Source organism: Podarcis pityusensis, assembly GCF_964106645.2.
Source record: "Podarcis pityusensis genome assembly, chromosome: 8".
Classification (NCBI taxonomy): Eukaryota; Metazoa; Chordata; class Lepidosauria; order Squamata; family Lacertidae; genus Podarcis; species Podarcis pityusensis.
Genome location: NC_138033.1, coordinates 85237052 through 85257648, shown reverse-complemented (window position 1 = coordinate 85257648; position 20597 = coordinate 85237052). Strand labels below are relative to the sequence as shown.

Below are 20597 nucleotides of genomic sequence, written 5' to 3'. Positions count from 1 at the left end.
ATAAAATAAAATCACATTAAAACATAATGGGAGTGCCTGATCACCTCATCTGTCTCCTGAGAAATCTCTATGTGGGACAAGAAGCTACAGTTAGAACTGGATATGGAATAACAACCTCAGATATGCAGATGACACAAAATTGATGGCAGAAAGTGAGGAGGAATGAACCTTTTAATAAGGGTGAAAGAGAGCACAAAATATGGTCTGAAGCTCAACATCAAAAAAAGAAGATCATGGCCACTGGTCCCATTACCTCCTGGCAAATAGAAGGGGAAGAAATGGAGGCAGTGAGAGATTTTACTTTCTTGGGCTCCATGATCACTGCAGATGGTGACAGCAGTCACGAAATTAAAAGACGCCTGCATCTTGGGAGAAGAGCAAATGACAAACCTAGACAGCATCTTAAAAAGCAGAGACATCACCTTGCCAACAAAGGTCCGTATAGTTAAAGCTATGGTTTTCCCAGTAGTGATGTATGGAAGTGAGAGCTGGACCATAAAGAAGGATTGATGCTTTTGAATTCTGGTGCTGGAGGAGACTCTTGAGAGTCCCATGGACTGCAAGAAGATCAAACCTCTCCATTCTGAAGGAAATCAGCCCTGAGTGCTCACTGGAAGGACAGATCCTGAAGCTGAGGCTCCAAGACTTTGGCCATGAGAAGAGAAGACTCCCTGGAAAAGACCCTGATGCTGGGAAAGATGGAGGGCACAAGGAGAAGGGGACGACAGAGGATGAGATGGTTGGATGGTGTTCTTGAAGCTACCAGCATGAGTTTGATCAAACTGCGGGAGGAAGTGGAAGACAGGTGTGCCTGGCGTGCTCTGGTCCAGGGGGTCACGAAGAGTCGGACACGACTAAACGACTAAACAACAACAAAACATATTAGGGGGAAAAGAGAGGGAGAAAAACCCCAATGCAATTTAAAATGCAGCCTCATTTTAAAATAGCTGATAAATCAAGACCATAAGGGGAGGGAAACATAAGAGTCAGACCGAGTCCAAACCAAAGGCCAGGCGGAACAGACTTTCTTCCTAGGTGAGCTGATTCATCCCTTTGGCCAATTTGGTTGCCGTTTTCCAAACCCTTTCCCAGCTCGACAATCTCCTTTTTCAGATGAGGGGACCAGAACTGCACAACTATCTCCCCTAGGTTTGATGAAATGGAGAGACACACATATTGGGGACATCTCGGTTGAACAACAACCCTATAGGGTAGGCCTGGCTAGACTGAAACTTAGCAACTAGCCCCAAGTCTCCCCTGTGAACTTGATGGCTGAATGCAGATTTGAAGCTGGCTATCACCAATTCTTCTTCAGCCCCACTAGACCCCACTTCTGCATAGGATTGCAGCCCTTGGCACGTTTTGAAAATTTAAAATATTTAGTGTGTGCCTGCAACGGAGATTGCTATATTAAACTACTCTGCATACTCAGTGAAAACAAGTTTGAATAAGATGAACCATAGTGGCTATCAGTAATGTTAACTGTTGAAGGTTCTACTAATGAAACCTACTGAAATAAATGGGGAAAACTTAGTGATTTCAGAATATTCTGGGTATTCTTAGAATTTTAAGATTTATTTCCTTTGGGTGCTACTCAGAGTTTCCTTGTACTAGTTTAATTTTCTGCGCTCGTTTCATGCTGTTTTTGAAAAGTGTACAGTATTGGATTTCATGCTGCTCTTAATTTCATAGTCTTTTACCTTGCTTTGCATTCCTTTGTTTTGATTGTCAGTGGAAGCTGCACAGAGAGCTTATGCTACTGGATTTGCATAAAAAGTACTGTATGCATTTTGCAAATAATCAAAGAACCAGATAAACACTGGTTCCAGTTACAGATAGGTCTGTTGGTCTGTGTATCTGAAGAAGTGTGCTTGCACACGAAAGCTCATACCAAGAACTAACTTAGTTGGTCTTAAAGGTGCTACTGGAAGGATTTTTTTTATTCAGATAAACACTGTTTTCCTCATTTGGGGGAGGGGCGAGACTCCCCTGGATCTTACTCCAAATGTAGGATTGCAGAGGTCTGCTCTGAAGTCAGTCCCATTTAATTCAGCGGGGTTTATTCCCAGGTACAATGAACGCAGGCTCAGAAGGGTTAGTATTGGCAAGAGAGTGGCGAGTGTCCATTGCCATTTTTTTCACCGTTCCTTTGCATACCTGTGATTTGTTGTTAAATGTTTTGCTTCCTAAGATCTATTTCCCACCCTTCTTCTCGTCAGCGCCGCTGGTGTAGTGGTATCATGCAAGATTCCCATTCTTGCGACCCGGGTTCGATTCCCGGGCGGCGCACAAGCATTTTGTGTAAAAAAACACAAAAACAAACCACCACCACAACTAATCAAAGCAATATTATTATTCAGTATTCCACTAGTTTGGCGGGGCGGGCGGAGTCGCATTTCTTTTTATTTGTAAAGGAGACGCGAAGCCGGACTTGCGCGCGCGGGGCTGAGGGTTAAGCTTTCCTAAGATTTAAACCGCACCTAAGACGCACGGACTGGCTTAGAAATCTCGCGAGAGTAAGCAAGAGAAAGGAGACGAAGCTGCAAAGAGGCCGGCGGAGGATTACGTCGGGCGCGAGAGAGCGGCCGCGGTTGGCGAGGAGGCGCCAGCGCGCGTGCGCGCTTGTCGGCGGCGTCGCGGTTGCCTTCTTGCGGCGCATGCGCCGACGGTCCTTTCCGTCGGCCGGCCCGGGCCCTCTCTTTGCCCACCAGCGCCATCTTGAGAGGCCAGCGGCGGATTTGTTGTCCGCCGCGCCGTCGTCGGGGCTCCCCGGAGGCCTCCCGCCCCGCACCCCCGCGCGGATTTGGCCTGCGGCGAGCCGGGCGCAGTTGTGACCAGGCCTGGCTGGAGGGCTGAGGAGGGAGAGGAACCGCCGCCGCCATGGAGGACGAAATGCCCAAGACGCTGTGAGTTGGGCCGGCAGGGAGGCTGTGAGGAGGCCTATTGTGAGGGGGAGGGGTCGAGCCACGTTGCGCCCCCTCCCTCCCGCCTGCTATCCCCTCCCCCGCTGCCTCTCTTTCTCCTTTTGTGCGGGCGAATCAAACCCTTCGGCTCCCCATAAAAACCGGGGCGGGGGGAGGCGAAGGGGGAAGCATTCGCCCCTCTTGAATTATTATTTTTTGGGGGGGTGGCCTTGGCCTTTTCTCCTCTCAGGCAGCGGGGCGAGCATCTGTGTTGAAAATCGCTAGTACCACAAATACTGTTAGATGGATCTTATGGGGCGAACGCAGTTGGACTCTGGTGCACAGTTCTGCTCGCCTCAACTCGAGAAAGGATGGAAAAGGGCAACCAAAATGATCAAGAGGGTGGAGCGACCCCCCCCCCCCAAGAAAGGTTGCAGCATTTGAGCCTTTTTAGCTTTGTGGCGGAAAGGAGAAGGAAAGAGGCGACAAGTTCATGAAGCCACGCATGGCGTGGAGAAAGCGGACCGAGGGAAGTTTTCCCCCTCTCTCAACACGGAGAGCTCATGTACAGCCAGCGAAGCCTAAAGTTGGCACTACGGAACTCGTTCCCGCAGGAGGCACTGAGGGCCGCCAACCTAAATGGCTTTAAAAGTGTGGGACAAATTCTGGGAGGAGATGGCAATAGATGGCTATTAACCAGCCCATGCTCTGCCTCCCCAGTTGGAGGCAGCAGTGCTTCTGAATACCCATTGCTGGAAACCACAGGAAGAGAGAGTTGCTCTTTTGCTTGAATCCTGCTTGTGGGTTTCCCAAAAGAGGCATCCGGTTAGCAACTGTGAGAACAAGCTGCTGGACTGGATGGGCCCACTTTGGCCTGCTCTTTTATGTTAATGACTGTTAATATATATATACAGTATTTTATTCTGCTGTTCTTGAAAGGAGCTCAGGGCAGCAGATATGGTTCTCCCACCCCCACACAGCACACTCATTTTGCCCACAACAACCCTGTAAGGTTGGCTGGACTCAGAGAGAGAGCCTGGGGTGCATGTAGCGTGAGTGGCTGAAGATCGCTCAGTGAAGCTTGATGGACTGTATGGATTTGAACCTACGTCTCCCGGTTCTAGGATAGAATCTAGTCTCCATTTCAGATTTGAAAAAACATTTCCTTGTGAAAAACAGAACAGCTGATAGCAGTACAATGAGTGTGTGCATAGCTAGAATCCTTGCACTGGTTATTATCTCTGTAGCACCGTATGCTCCATAGGCAGGATTACAAGTCTCTGGTCCCCAGGGAACTTAAAGAAGTGACTAGAATGTCTTATAGGCCTGCCTGAGGGTTTGCAGAGAACGTATCTCGTGAGTGGTGTGAGATTCTAGGGGTTCCAGATGCTTATTCAGAGTTCGTGTTTCCTTTTGGAGTGAGGAACAGCAGAGACAGTGGCATCTTTATGCTTTATTTATGCAAATATACAACCTGAGCCTATGATGGAGGGGTTCATAGCATTAACATCCCAAGAGAGTCCTGCTTCTCCCATAGCCACAGCCTGTGGGTAGAAATTAAACATGGCTCTCTCTCAGCAGAAATCAGGCCTGGCTCTCTCTGCCTTTCCAGTTTACAGCTTTTGCATCCAGTTTCTAAGCTCACATAACTCCACTCTCAACTCTGGCCTTTTGTCTTTCTAAGAAAGAGACAGTTGAGGGAGGTAGCGCCCCCCCTTCCCCTCTGGCACAGAGCCACTCCCTTTGTTCCCTTAAGGACCCATCTTTAGTGGTGCGTGCAACTTACCCACCCCCCAAAACCTCATAACACCATGGACAACTTAATTTCTGTGCTTGAATACATTGGAGGAGGTTTTCCTTCTGATAGCCTGCTTGGTTTCTATAGTGGACACAGAGGTGGAGCATCTGAAACTCTAGAAAGCAACTGCCAGTCAGTATTGGCCAGGTATCCTCAAACTTTTACGACCCAGGACCCACTTTTATCTCAAACATGCCTTTGGGGACCAATTTCTTAATCTTTTACAATATATTTGCAGGGTGGCAGTGCTACTGTTGTGACCCATCTTCAATTAGGCCACAAACTACTAGGGTCCTGACACACCATTTGAAGACCTGTGGTGTAGACAGTACTGAGCTAAGTGAACCAGTGGTCTGACTATATAAGGCGCTAGCCTGTGTTCCTATGACAGAGCTCTCCATCTCTCCCTTGCTAGCCCACTCCTTATTTGCATGGAATTCCATTCACCTACTTGCACTTTTTGATCTCCTGTGGCTACAGCACTAGTAAACAGACTATATTTTCTGATAGAGAGCCAGTGGATGAAGGGGGTGGAAGGCAGGAGTAAACGGAGGAAGAATGTCAGATTAAATCTGTTGCCCATAGTTAGGTTTGGGTACAGTAATTGATTTTTTACTTGCAGTTTAAAAACAAAATATGCAGCAGCATTCAAAAATGATACAGTGTCATCCACTTGTAGCTCTGAGTGGCAGAGGCCTCATTTTACTGCATAAGTAGAGCAGACCATCATCTTTCATCTCCCTCTCTCCAACAGTATGCAACCACCAATGGAAGGTGTTTCTTTAGTCCAAAATGTAGCTGATCAATTATTAACTGGGGCTTCCCAAATGGAATGGCAGGGAAGTGTCCCCTACTGCTTGTTTATTAATGTAATGATCTTTTCTGGGTGCCCCCACCTTTTGAGGGTGAGGCAGGTCATGGCCATAGAGGGGGGGCTTTTCAGTTCTGCACCATTATTGGTACACTGTCCCCGGAGTGTCAGGACCTTTTATATTTTTATTTGGTGTTATGAAATACCATATGAATTTTGCTAATTCTGTTAATCAACTATTTTATTATGCTGTCTGCTGTTTGTTTTGGTAGCTTATTCTGTTATTATAATTTGTCAGCCACTCTGGCAATAAATACTGAAGGGACATATTTATATTTTCTAAATAACATGAATAATCCTTAGAGACTAACTCTGTAAAGGAGATCTGTATTACCTTCATGCTGCGGATAAGGGTTGTGGCTGAACTACTAGTGGCTTGTTTATTGTCTTTTAACCTCTGTACTATATCAGCACTCTTCTCCACCATCACCATTTTCTGTTTTGCAGCACTATTGCCTTCCTCAGCCCTTTGGACCGTTTGCTTGCTTGCACAGTTTCTGGACCGCTAAATATATTAAAAATATATTTAAGCATTGTACAGAAAACTGAAGTGACAACTTTATAATATTACAAAAATAGTTACTGTGATGGGACGATGAGCTGCTTGTGCGTAAAATCCAAGTCCCTCAGAGTTTGGTCAAGTTTGCAAACCTCTGTCTGTAACGGAGCCCCTTAAACATGGCTCTGTCAGTCGCTTGCAGATTCCGACAGTGGTTGCTTTCGAAATCGCTTCCAACATAAAAGCTCCTTAACGGAAACACGTCTTCTGGACTCTCTGCGTGACAGTTTCCGGCGAGGAGTGGGTGTCCCTACAGGAGGTCCTGAAACCTCCCCACTGTTTTCGCTGGAAGTGTCTCGGAGCCATCCCTCTTGCTCACTTTCCCTCAGCTCAGCTCTTCTCCCCCTACTGGTTCCCTCTTCAGCTGCTGAGTCTCTCCCAACCTGTGTGAGCCCTTCCACCTCCCTTCCTTCCGATGGCAGTTCCCTGACATCCACCTCCCCTCCAGGGCCCCCTTCACCCCCTCCCGCCCCCTCCTCTATGGGCGGTGAGGAGGCAAAACCCCGGAAGGAACTTCCTTCACCTTCCGATGTCTCGAACACTTCTCTCCACCTGTTGCGGTTCCTGGTCTCGAAGTACTCCTCCTCCTCAGAGTCCATCTCCCCTTCCCCTTCCGAATCCGTGAATCCTTCCAACTCCTCCTCCTCATCGGTGGTCCCAAAGTATTCCCTCCGGAACCTCTCCACAGGCTGAGGTTTCCTTGGGAACCTTTGATGGAACGTTTCTATCAATACCTCGTCATTGATATCTTCTGCCATTACCCAAGTGTTTTCTGACTCCGGTTCTCCTTCCCACGCTACCAAATACTCCACCTGATCCCCCTTCCACCTGGCGTCGAGGATTTCTGCCACATGGCTGCTGCATTCCCTTTCTTCTATGATCGGTCCCCGAGTGGACATCCCTTCTCGTCCCCCCTCATACGGTGACAGTAACGACCTGTGAAATACTGGGTGCAGTTTCATGTGGTTGGGTAACCGGAGCCTGAAAGCCACTGGGTTGACTTGTTGAATGACCTCAAAGGGACCCAACCTCCTGGGTCTTAATTTCTTACCACCTCCTTTGAACGGCAACCCTTGGGTTGACAGCCACACCCGATCTTCCACCCTTATGGTTTCACCTTCCCTTCGGTTCTTGTCTGCCTGCCTCTTGTATTCTTCCTTCGCCCTTTCTAAGTTGAGTTGGAGCTGACGATGGATTGCTTCCATTTCTTCTACAAAATGCTCGGCTGCCGGGACGCTCCATCTCTCCCCTCCTCCCCCTGGGAATGCCCTGGGATGACACCCATAATTAGCCAAGAAGGGGCTCATCCCTGTGGACACATTCTCTGCATTGTTGTAGGCAAATTCCGCCAGCGCCAACTTCTCTACCCAGTCATTCTCTCTGTCATTGACATAACACCTCAGGTATTGCTGGAGGACACCGTTTGCTCTTTCCGCCTGCCCGTTGGTTTCAGGGTGCCGGGCAGTTGAAAAGTTGACCTCCACCTGCAGTAAGCTCATGAGCTTCCTCCAGAACCTGGAAGTAAATTGTTTTCCCCTGTCTGAGACCACCCTCAATGGCACCCCGTGCAACCTAAAAATGTGTTCTACAAATAACTTCGCTGTCTCTTCCGCCGTGACTGCATGCGAACAGGCTACAAAGTGGCACATCTTTGTTAGTAGGTCTACCACCACCATGATGGCTGTTTTCCCCTTGGACTTCGGCAGATCAGTCATAAAATCTATCGACACTGCCTCCCAAGGTCGTTCTGGGGTTGGTAAGGGTTCTAATAGCCCCGCCGGCGCCCGCCTCTCCCCTTTGGCTCGCTGGCATTGCTCGCACCCTCTTACATACTCCCGTACATCTTCCCTCACCTTAGGCCACCAAAATTCCCTGGTGACCAACCACATGGTTTTGTGTTGTCCAAAATGCCCCGCCGTGGGGCTGTCGTGCAACTGCTTGAGTACCCTCCCCCTTAAGTCTCCTTCAGGGATATACAGTGCCCCTTTGTAATACAAAGCTCCATTTCTTTCCTCGAAACCCCCTGGTTCCTCTCCCTCACCCCTAAGACCTCTGAGCTTATTCTGGGCATATTCATCATTCTCTGTTTCCTCTACCAGTTCTCTTTGCCCCACCAATGCCGCCCCACACACCCAGCGGTCCTCTGGGATGACATGTCTCTCTTCGGGTCCCCCCTCCCCTTCCAAATATTCAGGTTTGCGTGAGAGAGCGTCCGCCCTAACATTTTCTGGACCTGGCACATAACAAATTTCAAAGTGGAATTTGGAGAACTCCTGGGCCCATCGCACTTGCCGTTGGTTGAGCACTCGTGCTGTTCTCCAATACTCTAAGTTCTTGTGGTCCGTGCACACTTGCACCTTATGTTGTGCCCCAATTAATAAATGCCTCCATCTCCTGAACGCTTCATGAATGGCAAGTAGTTCTCGGTCATACACCGTGTAGTTCCTCTCAGATTTGTTCAGCTTTCGCGAAAAAAAGGCACACGGTCTCCACTCTGACTCCTCCTTCCCAGGCTGCAGAAGCACCGCCCCCACAGCCCGGTCTGATGCGTCCGTCTCCACTCGCATCGGTTTTTGTAAATCCACATGCAGGAGCTGTTCTTCCGAAGCGAACGCCCTTTTCAGTTCCTCAAAAGCTCGCTCCGCCTCCGCCGTCCAAACGAATTTCCTCTTACTGCTGAGACAGTCCGTAATGGGAGCCGTCAAGTGGGCAAAATTTCTGATGAACTTCCGATAGAAGTTTCCGAATCCAAGGAATCTTTGCACATCCTTCCTTGTTTTCGGTGTTTTCCATTCCAGTACCGCTTGGACCTTGCCAGGATCCATGGCCAATCCCTTGTCCGACAAGCGGTACCCCAGGAATTCCACCTCCTTGGCATGAAACTGACACTTCTCTAGCTTCACCCACAGCTGATTGGCTTGCAGTCTGCCCAACACTTCCCTGACGTCTTTTACATGCTGCTCCTCAGTCTCTGAATATACTAACACGTCATCTAAGAAGGCCACACAATTCTTGTAAAGCAAAGGCCCCAGGACGTGGTTCATAAACGATTGAAAGCACGCGGAGCCTGCTTGTAGGCCGAAGGGCATAACTAAATATTCAAATGCCCCCAAAGGGGTGAACATGGTGGTTTTCCATTCATCCCCCTTCCTTATTCGTATCAGGTTGTACGCCCCCCTCAGGTCCAGTTTAGTAAAAATCTTTCCCTTCCTGACCCTTGTCAAAATGTCATCAATTCTGGGCATCGGGAAAGTCACTGGTTCTGACACTGCATTTAAGGCCCTGAAGTCCACTACAAGCCTGGGTTTGTCCGTGTTTTTTTTGTCCACAAAAAACACTGGGCTGCCCCCCACCGCCCTGGACTCTCTGATGAACCCTCTCTTCAGGTTCTTGTCAATGAACTCCCTTAGCTCCTGCATCTCTCTGTCTGACATGGCGTACAGCTTGCCTACAGGGAGCTGTGCCCCAGGGAGTAAATTGATTTGACAGTCAAAGGGCCTATGTGGGGGTAGTTTGTCTGCCTCCCTCTCGCTGAAGACGTTGCTCAGGTCGGCGTATTGTTGGGGAATCTTCCCCTTCTCCGTTACTTCCGTCCCTGCTAGAGTGGCTCTGGCCCCTCCTTGAGCCTCCCGCTCTTTGCAGTGTTCTAGACAATGTGCTGACCCAAAGGAGACCACTCTCTGATGCCAGCCCACTAGCGGATCATGTAACGCTAGCCAGCTCATCCCCAAACTAATGGGAGCTCCTCCCAAGGTAGCCACATTAAACGCTATTAGCTCAGTGTGTCTTGCTACCCTCATTATCATTGGGACGGTCTGCTGGCTGACTTCTCCTCCCAGCAGCTCCCTTCCATCGATCGTGGTCACCTGCAAAGGGTTACTTAAAGGGATAGTCTGTATCTGGTGCTCAGCAGCAAACTCCTTACTCATGAAATTGCAGGAGCTGCCTGAGTCCAATAGCGCCTTTATCTTTAGTGGGTGTCCGTTAGGCAGCTCTAGTAACACCTCTATCACTAGGGCGGGTTTAGGAGGTTCCGGCGTGGGCACTTTCACTGCTCTTTGGCCTGGCTGCTGTGCCCCGACGGTGGCAGCCAGGCGTTGGCTTTTACTTGCTCCGGTACCTTTTCCTCCCTCTCCCCAACAGCTCCCGCCATTCCTTGCCATTCCTTTCTTTGGGGGCAGACTCTGGCAAAATGACCTGGCTGTTGGCAGAGATAACATTTCTTGGCGCCCTTTCCCTCCTTCTTCCGCTCTTCACTGGGCTTTGAAACCGCGCGCGCGCGCTGTTCCAATTTCCATCGGCTCTCCCGGCGGGAACGGTGGCTCTGGAATCTCTGGAATGCGAAGCTCCCTCCAACGTTCCCCCTTCCCTTCCCGCCTCTCCAAGGCTCTCGCCTCTTGGCGCGCTCCTGTGGTCAGCGCTGATTTGGTCAGCTGGTCCATAGACTCCGCCCTGGGCGCCCGGGAAAGTTCATCCTTTACCGCCGAAGCAAGCCCTTCTTCAAAGAGCATTTGAATGGGTTCCGCCGATAGATCCCACCCCAATTTATGGATCAACATGGTAAACTCAGTCCAGTACTCACGCACAGATCGGCTCCCCTGTTTGCACGCCATTAACTGTCTGCGTACCACTCCCTGCTCAATATCGCTGGAAAACATCAAATCCATTGCACGAAAAAACTTCCTCGTATCCTTCAGGATGTCATTGTTTGTTGCCATCAGGGGCCTCACCCAGTCTTTCGCCCCCTTTTCGAGATGCCCAATCACAAAAGCCACCCGCGATTCCTCATCGGGAAAGTCATCAAACTGCAGATTAAGGGCATATTGCATCTCTGTCCTAAAGGCATGATAGTTCTTGGGCTCCCCCCCAAACTTCTGCACCAATCCTGGCAACTTTCTGGCGAGCGGGGTGGTTTTCCCCTTCTCTGCATCTTGAGCCCTCCTCTCCTCGAGCCTCGCCGTCTGCAGCGCTAGCTGGACCTCCAACGCCCGGTACCTTTCCTCCAGGCTTGGACCCGCTCCAGCTCCTGCTTCTCCGGTTCCGGCTGGGTTGCTCATGATGCCTTCTCCTGCACAAACTGCTCACAGAGACTGTCGGAATGCTGTGATGGGACGATGAGCTGCTTGTGCGTAAAATCCAAGTCCCTCAGAGTTTGGTCAAGTTTGCAAACCTCTGTCTGTAACGGAGCCCCTTAAACATGGCTCTGTCAGTCGCTTGCAGATTCCGACAGTGGTTGCTTTCGAAATCGCTTCCAACATAAAAGCTCCTTAACGGAAACACGTCTTCTGGACTCTCTGCGTGACAGTTTCCGGCGAGGAGTGGGTGTCCCTACAGGAGGTCCTGAAACCTCCCCACTGTTTTCGCTGGAAGTGTCTCGGAGCCATCCCTCTTGCTCACTTTCCCTCAGCTCAGCTCTTCTCCCCCTACTGGTTCCCTCTTCAGCTGCTGAGTCTCTCCCAACCTGTGTGAGCCCTTCCACCTCCCTTCCTTCCGATGGCAGTTCCCTGACAGTTACGTATAAAAATGTCACATTAATACAAAGTTCCTAATATATATCAATATCATTTCATTTTCCTTCTGACACCCTCCCTAACAGCCTCTTGAGTTCTCGCCCAGGGTCCAAAACAAACTCTTAGTTCACCCACAAAAATCTCACAACCAGAAGAGTTCTTGGAAACAGTGGACATTGCCCTAGTCTCTCACTTTAGAAGACTTTCTTTTTATAGGCAGGCCCAAGGTGGATGGTACTTCCTCAGGCTACCAACATGGGAAAAAGAAAGTTCACCCTCTTTGAATTGTGGTTTTACATACCAGGACATAAACATTTGTTCCTTAGCAGATCTTAAGATTAGGTAAGTACAACCTCAGATGAACAAAACATGACATATTAAACCATGTAATGATTTATTTAACAAAAATAAAGCCTAAATGGAGAAGCCATGTGTGAATACCCTATGATTGTAGAACCACCTTTAGCAGCAATAACTTTAAGTACGGTAATTGTTTTCTGTATGACTTCATCAGTCACTCATCATTGTGGAGGAATTTTGGCCCACTCTTCTTTATAACGTTGCTTCAGATCATTGAGGTTTGCTGGCATTTGTCAATGCACAGCTCTCTTAAGGTCCCGCCACAGCATTTCAATTGGGTTGAGGTTTGGACTTTGACTGGGCCATTGCAACACCTTGATTATTTTCTTTTTCAGCCATTCTATTGTAGAGTTGCACGACTCAGTTTCGGCCAAGCTTCAGCTGTTGGGCAGATAGCCTCACATTTGACTCTCAAATTCTTTGGTATACAGTATTCATGGTCAACTCAGTGACTGCTAGGCTCCCAGTTCCTGTGGCTGTAGAGCCTAACTTTTGAGTTTCTTACAATTTCTCTGAGCATTGCACGATCTGACCTTGGGGTGAATTTTCCATTTTTGAATAATCTTTCTCACTGTAGAATGATGGACTTTACATTGGTGGGAGATGGCCTTATAGCCCTTCCCAGTTCCATGGACAGAAATAATTGCTTCTCTAAGAGGACTGCTGATGTCTTTCCTCCTTGGCATTGTGTGAAAACACACCTGGGTGCTCCAGACCAGCAAACTGCTGAAACTTTGACTTTTATAGAGGTGGCCACACTTGCTGATGATCAGTTAAGCAAGTGCATTTGATTAGCACCACCTTCTGCTACTTAGCTTCTTTATTCCTATGGAAGCAGTAAGGGTGTACTTAGTTTTTCACACATGGCTTCTCTATTTTGGTTTTATTTTTGTTAAATAAATCATGATACTGTGTAATGGCATGTGTTGTTCATCTGAGGTTCTTTTACCTAATTTTAAGACCTGTCAGGCCGCAGATGATTGTTATTATGTCCTAATATGTAAAACTACATAATTCAAAGAGGGTGTACTCCCCCCCCATGACGGTATGTCCCATTTCAATGGTCCTTTGCCTTACTTTTTTACACATTTTATGCACTTTTCTCTTTTTTACCTTTGGGGGTGTATTGCAAATAGGTTCATAACAATGTCTTTCTTATGACTAGCACATTGTGAGGAAATGCAGGAACCATTGCACTGGACATTTTTGTCTTTTCTTCTTTCCAGTGGTGCTCCTTTCTGCTGCACTCTGTAGCAACAAAAGTTAAATGCCTAGGTCAAATGAAGGCATGGTAGTTACTAGAGAGACTAAAGCAGTTTGTTTTCACGAGGCGAAAATGAAATGCCTATGTTAGTAGGTATAAATAATTAAATTTTAGGATTGATCATATTGATTCTCTATATAAAAAAGCCTCATTTAACTTAATATATTTGGTGGAAGCATTGATTTGGTTAAGAGAGTAATTGTATGACTGACATGCTTATATCCAATTTATTTAATATTAACCTAATCATTTTAAAAAGCAAAGCCATCTGTTTTGAACTGGGGGGAAAATAAACTGCTTTTATTTTTCTTAAACATTCAACACTGAAAAGAAGTTTAGGTTATATGGCAAGTATTGGCCTTCAAATAGTTGATTAATTGTGAATCCCACTTCAGGGAAAGTACAAATTAAGGCATTTGAGAGAAGAGTATGTAAGTTCAAGTGTGTTGAGATAAGGATGCCAAGTGGGGGCTACAGAGTCTAGCTCACGAGCCAGTCCAGACTATGAGCCTGATGTTGGAGATCAGGGGAGCATTGAGGCTGGCAGGTAGGAGCCAACTGACCCAGCTCCCACAGCACCAGCTTCCATAGAGGACTTTCACAGGAATCTCCCCCTGGACCTGAGGACCTAAGCTACTCACATAGTACCTCACCATTCCAGTGATGCAGTAGGTGGGAGACTGGAGCACAGGAGAATTGCCAGAGAGTTGGCCCTTCAGGAGACACTGGGTTGCCAGGAGGAGAGGCAGGTTTGAAAGCAGTGGCTCAAAGTTCCCCAGAAGGTTTGCAGCTCTTTTTGGAGCAAAATGTTCACTTGGAGCTCTCCATGGTGCTGGGACTTGCCTTGCAGCTCTATTAGTGCCAGTAGGAGGCAGGGTTGAAAACCTATTTGTGGCATTGGAGATTGTTCTGTTGGTTGGGTTCCAGCTGCAGAAGAAAGAGTTAACCATCCTATCCACACTGCAATTAGGCTTGAAAGCAGCCTTCTATTGGTACCATTGGAAGGTTGTTTTCAAGCCTAATTGCAACGCAGGTGGCTGATCTTAGTGTAACTGGTAAGAAAAGGGTTAACCCTCCCTAGCCAAAATCCCCATAAAAATTATATCCCCTTGGACAGTTGTTTGGGGATTAAGACTCTGTGCTGGTGGGTTTACTTGGAGTGTGTGCATGTGAGAGGGTGCAGTGGCCTGCTCATTATTGTTTTGGTCTCACCCACCATCAGCTTGCAGACCCAGGGAGGGCTGGCAAAGATGGAATGCAACTCTTGGTCCAACAAAGGTTTTCTACCCTTGATTTTTAAAACATTTTAATGCAGTTTTTCAATTCAAAATTATCAAAATGGTGAACAAAATAATATACACCAGCTTAAGTATGTATCAGATAATAAAGCAGTGTAGGCTAATTCAACTCGCAAAGGCAGAATGAAAAAGAGAAAGCTTTAACTTGCCTTTTGATAAAGAAGTAAAAAATGGAAATCATACCACGTTCCTGAGGATGTTTCAGCTCTGACCTCCTTAAACTACCGGTAACCCCCACATATGGTGGAATGTTTTAGCAGAGCCTCACTGGTAGTTCTTAATTCAGGTTAGGCACATAACAGACAAGGTGGCCTCTGAGATAATCAAGACTCATACTATCTTGGTCAGTAAAGCTTAAAATCAATACTGTGATTTTGGTTCTGTAGCCACTGCTACTGTTTTAAAATAGGCTTTAGATATGAAAATTGTCTTGATCCCATTAACCATTGAGATAGTGCATTTTGTACCACATGAAAATTCTGAACCATCTTCAAAGGCAATTACGTGTTGAATACATATACAGGCAAGGGTCGATTTATGTGCATTTGATTGACCCGCGATTGCACATGTGTGTCTGGGGTCAAACCCAGAAGTGACCCTAAAATGTCACTAAAAGGGGAGCATGGAGGAGGGGCAGAATGCTTTACGCAGGCCCCGCCTACGTGTGGGGGTCCAGAACGTAACCCCCATGCAAAACGAGGATTGCCTGTTGTCTAGAGGCAACCTAAGCATAAACAGTGGTGGATGGATCTGGCCCACCCACCCCAGGTCACTTTTGACATGTTGATGGGTTTGACAACTGTCAGTCATCTGACATCACATGATTCATACTTCAAAGGAAGAATCAAGTGCACATTATTATGTGCGCTGTCTATTTTTCTCTTCTTCCTTGGCAAGTCTGGATTGAATTTATGCCTGCTGAAAATGGGGTTGCATTTGGTGCTGAATTTAAAATTTGGCCACTTGATGCTGATAGTGGTCAGGTAAACCTGGAGTCTTAGGAAGGATTTTGTGGAGGGAAATAAATGGAGAAAGGGATACAAATACCTTACTTAGTTTTCTTATAAATGCACTGTACTACCGCTCTGCAAACTTTTTAATAGCATTTGTAATTTGTGCAGCAAATATCTTGAGTAATACTGTATTGTGGTTTCACCTGTTCTCAGCTTGTACATTTAGTAACAGTGAAAAAAATCCTCCCTTGTTCTGCACACATTTTCAAGCCTGCCTCTCCCTCTTTTGTTAACTTCTGAGCATCCTGTTCTTGTGATTGAGTTCTTATTTTTGTTTTAGCTTTGGAAGGTACAGTTACTTTTCTTTTATTAAGGAAGTCTGACTATGATGGTTAGTTTACTTACTACATTTCTGCCAAGGAATCCAAAGTGGTTTGAAATACAAAAACAAATAAAATGCAGTGTGACAGAGTCCTTCAGGCTATGTGTTGCTCAAACAGGTCTTTCTTAGGTAGCTCCAGGGAAGATGGGTGAGGGCTGACCCAACAATTCTCCTTGATAGTTCTGTCAGGAGCTAGTGGTATGGCCTAGATTTCCTCACTTCTCCCTTCCCTCAGGGCAAACAGGTCTTCATTGTTTGAGACTCAGACCTCCATGGATCTAAAAATTGGATAATTTTTGCAGGTATGTGGGGAATTTGTCAAGAGATGTTACCGAAGCCCTAATTCTCCAGCTCTTCAGCCAGATTGGACCATGCAAAAATTGCAAAATGATCATGGATGTAAGTTAATGCAATGGTTATGTTCTGCACAAAAAATGTATTTTAATATAAAAATTGTGGTTTTGAGGATGCTAACAAGGTTTAGATTTCTTCCCCCAGGAGTTTCACAGGTTGTTGCCCTCCCTTTAGAAATTTCAGTAAAACAAATTAAACTGAAGGGTAACTAACAAGTAAAAGAACTAAGAAAAAAGTAGTAAGCTAAAAGTAGTTTTCAAATTACTCTGTTTCCACTAAAAATAATCAGTGTATAATTTAGAAGGTCTAAAGATTCAACCCACTTTTTTAACACTTTAGGTATAAAATCTTACTTATTGCTGCGGAACTCTCATTTCCTGCTAATCCTAAACACAAAATAATAGTAATAGTACCTAGGATTGCGGACTTAAATGATGCTGCTTGCTTGGGAGATATCATAAAACAAAATCAACGCAGACATTGAGATGGCTCAGCAATGGTTTCTGATAACTTTCCTTTCTGTGTTACACAGACAGCTGGAAATGATCCATACTGTTTTGTGGAGTTCTATGAGCATCGACACGCAGCTGCAGCTTTAGCGGCTATGAATGGACGGAAGATAATGGGTAAGGTAAGCTCTCAGGTCTAAAGGGTGAGTTGGAGCAGAAGTGTGGCTTTAGGTTGTGGATGAAACCGCTTTTGTAAAAAGAAGATCATCTAAAGGTAAACTTTTATCCTGTTGTATATAGTAGAACTTTAAATTAAAAAAACACACACCATATAGATAAATACAAGTACAGTGGAAAGTTATCATGAAATTCTTTGCATTTTGCAAATAAAATAGCTCGGCAAAGTAATAAGGGTTATTTAATACCTAATATCACTCAACTTCATTAGGGTGGGAGCATATTTTGCATTAAATATGGCAAAATAATATAAAACATAAATCAAATTTGTCAAACACACTACATTTTGAGGGTTTGTGGGTTATGTAAACATAACTTCCTTGAATATAATTTTAGAAAATATTATTTGTAGGAGGTCAAAGTGAACTGGGCAACAACCCCCAGCAGCCAGAAGAAAGATACCAGCAGTAAGTTCCTTACAATTCTTAGTAATTACTCTTTATTTGCACAAAAGTGTTTTAAATGTTAAGCAATAAGCATCATACAAATATTTGCCCTATTGTTTTGATCATTATCCTAAGATATTATTTAATGTGTTTGTGTTAATAAACTTAAGAACAAATCTAATCTTTGTCATCAGGTAGTACCGTTGTCAACACACTGCGTTCACAAGGTAATTGTATCTTCTTAAACATAAAATGAAATCTCTCAGGGGTATTCACTAACCGCCTGAAGCTATTTGGGGGGGTTGTTCTGTTGTCACAAGATTTCTCCCTCCGCTCTCAATGGATCAGGATGTGGACTGTTGCTGACTCTTAAGCCCTTTGACCCCACTAAGCTGCTATTGCTGTAAGAATTCTTTCCCTCTCTGTGAGGGTAAGATAACCAGCTTCCTTCAAGGCTGCTGGCTGTGCTGGGCCATAAGCCCCCCTTGTGGTATATCAAAATTGCTATTCCAATTGGATCATTTTCCCTTCTGCTCCTATGCAACCCAGTGTGTTGCTTCTCTACTTGTCTGGCCTTAGAACTTTAAAACTTTGGGGAAGGATTAAAGTAGACTTTCCAAGGTGGAGATGTAAAGTGTCATGTGTGCATTGAAATCAGTTAGAGGTGATGATAATTAAAATGGGCTTTATGTGAGTATGAAGAAAGTCCTTAGATATGAGATCTTTGTATCAACCAGTTCTTATGTAAATGGCTCTAACAAACTGTGAAGGGATTACTGTTTCCGTTCTGTTGCCTTCAGTCTTAGTTCACTTGCTCATGGATTTCACATACTTTGAATTCACATGGATTCACATGGTGTAAAGGCTGGGCAACCAAAACTGTTGGCTTTTCAGAAAACTGTCAAATACTTTAACATCAAACTGTTGCAATGCAAGGTATCTTTTTGACTGTTCTTCACCAAATATGACTAAGATTGAGCTGCTTGTAATTTATATTGTCCATACTGGTTTGTGTAAATCCTACTCTGTTCTGTTCACAGAACCAGTAGACATATTTAGCTCATTATTGTTAAACTTGTGTATAATTAAGGCTAAACTCTAGCATTATTAAATAAGGCTGTAATATAACTTTTTGGCTTTGGACTAAATGGACTTAGCTCTCATGGAAGTATAGCTTCTGTTATGAATAACTACAGATATCATTTAATGAAAAATTCTAGTTATATGTAATTTTCTATAATTGTGTACTATCATGTCTGTTCATGGTTATATATTAAACCATAATGTATTTTGTTATCTGTTAGGTAAAAAGATTCTAGTTCTCATGTAGTTTCCAGATGTATGGAAATTGATACAAGATTATTTTTTTAAAAAAGCAAACCTATCCTGTATTTCCATGAGTTCTCTGCAAACTTGTACATTTCTTTTTCTTTTTCTTGGTAAGACCACTTCCATGTCTTTGTTGGAGACCTCAGCCCAGAAATTACAACTGAAGATATTAAAGCAGCTTTTGCACCATTTGGAAGAATATCGTAAGTAATGCCTTATGAAAGATAATGGGGGCAAGAATTTGATGCTAAAACTAAGGAAAATGTGCTGATTAAGAGTGTCAGTATATTTTAGGATACCTATATTCTCTAAAGAGTTGTATCTTTTTGTAGTTATTCAGAGCTATCAAACAGTTCATCTTGCTTTATTTGAATGTGAATTTCTAGACTTTGGATTTATATTTCTGTATTTTAGACTTGCAACTTAATTTTAAAAACAGTATTGATTCATTTCATTATCCAATTACTAGATAATCTAGAAGGGGTTTTCTAAGGGAAAGCTGATTTCTGGGTGACTTACACCAATGAAAAGGCATTGCATAGTCTTATAAAAGCAGCTTTAATAAATATCAGATTTCATAGAAGTTATGGCCTATAAGATTTTGGCTTTTTGTGAAATGGGTGCTCTATTAAATAAAATAAACTAGAAATCGGCCTCCAGTATAGTTTCTCGGTTTCAGTCATTGTCTTAGTTTGGAAGGCATGTGAAAGTGTGTGTAACATACCAGGGAACCAGCTGTATTGTTTCCATGGAGAAACATTTTTTTAGTTTTAGGACTTGGAAGTTTGCTGTTGATAGCAATAACCAATTAGGCTGAGTTGCAAGGTAATATTTGTATTATAAGTACTTCATTGGTAGCATTTCCTGATAGATCTGATGTAAATCCTCATCAGTGATTGAATTATAATTGCAGCAGCTTGAGAACAAGATTTCTGTATGGAGATCAGTGTAGCATGTTATGAATTACTTGTTTTAGTATGCAGGCAGACCTGCTTAAATGGAAGCAAGATGTAGTGCAGGGATACATAATGTGTCCTCCAGATTTTGTTGGACTACAACTGTCCTATTGGCTATGCTGGCTGCTGGGGCTGGTGGAAGTTGGGAGTCCCAATATCTGGAGGGCACCATATTGGCAACCCCTGACGTAGTGTATCTCTTGGACGTTTGTTCTTATCTGTCACTAATTCTTCCAAGTGTTGCTTACTGCTGTGAAGTATATCAACCAACTCTCAGAACTGGTTGGAAGGTAATCTCAAAACTGATAACACATTGAGATTGTAGCCTCATATGTATCAGTTTCCAGAGGGGGTAATCATATAAGTCTCTTGAAACAAAAGCAATTTAGAGCCTTGTGGCATCTTAGAAGACTGGCACAAATGTGTTTGCACTCAAGCCAACTTTGTGAGATGCATTATTGTACATATGAGTCACATTCTATATGGCTGGTCAAAAAGGTTCCTTATCCTAGCAAAAAAGCGGGGTGGGAGGGGGGTGTAAGGGTAACTTACCCTTCCAAAGCCTGTTGTTAATACCTGTGTACATGATTTGTCCTTACAACCAAGAGCTAAGGAGTGTGACCAAGCCTGGGCCAAATGGAGGGGGAATGGAGTTTCTTTGTTTAAAGTTACTCCTCCCAAGAGGTTCCCTGGTTATACCTGTGTTTGAGGTGTTGGGACATGGAGGCAGGAGCCTGAATGTATTCCTGGATTCCCTAAGGTTTGACTTAGCCTAACAGCTGCCGTGGTCACCTGGTTTGTTTCAATGTAATCAACAGCTAGAAGGGCTTGCAACTACTGCTGCAAGACTGGTAGGCCTTGGGGGTTTCCAAACACAGCAGGAACTTCAGGTTGCTGACATGTTTTGAGGAGAAGCATTGCTTCAGGGGAAGATCAGAAAAGCTGGACATTCATATAAAGAAACATTGGTTAGTGGATATTCTTGCTA

At 45.0% G+C, this 20597-nt stretch overlaps 1 protein-coding gene across 7 annotated transcripts in view; it reads left to right on the top strand.

Moving 5' to 3' along the window:
* Nucleotides 1-2668: 2668 nt before the first annotated feature.
* The window catches only part of TIA1 (TIA1 cytotoxic granule associated RNA binding protein), a 31574-nt gene continuing 13645 nt past the window's right edge, over nucleotides 2669-20597 (top strand). The window contains exons 1-6 of one of the 7 annotated variants that reach the window (XM_081017482.1): nucleotides 2669-2906; nucleotides 16201-16297; nucleotides 16785-16883; nucleotides 17291-17345; nucleotides 17519-17551; nucleotides 18769-18856. In XM_081017482.1, coding sequence (XP_080873608.1) covers nucleotides 2881-2906; nucleotides 16201-16297; nucleotides 16785-16883; nucleotides 17291-17345; nucleotides 17519-17551; nucleotides 18769-18856 — 398 coding nt within the window. In that variant the 5' untranslated portion in view covers nucleotides 2669-2880. Of the gene's footprint in view, nucleotides 2907-16200; nucleotides 16298-16784; nucleotides 16884-17290; nucleotides 17346-17518; nucleotides 17552-18768; nucleotides 18857-20597 lie in introns of those variants that run through there. The other 6 variants (XR_013989668.1, XM_081017478.1, XM_081017477.1 and 3 more) reach the window with 6 other exon arrangements.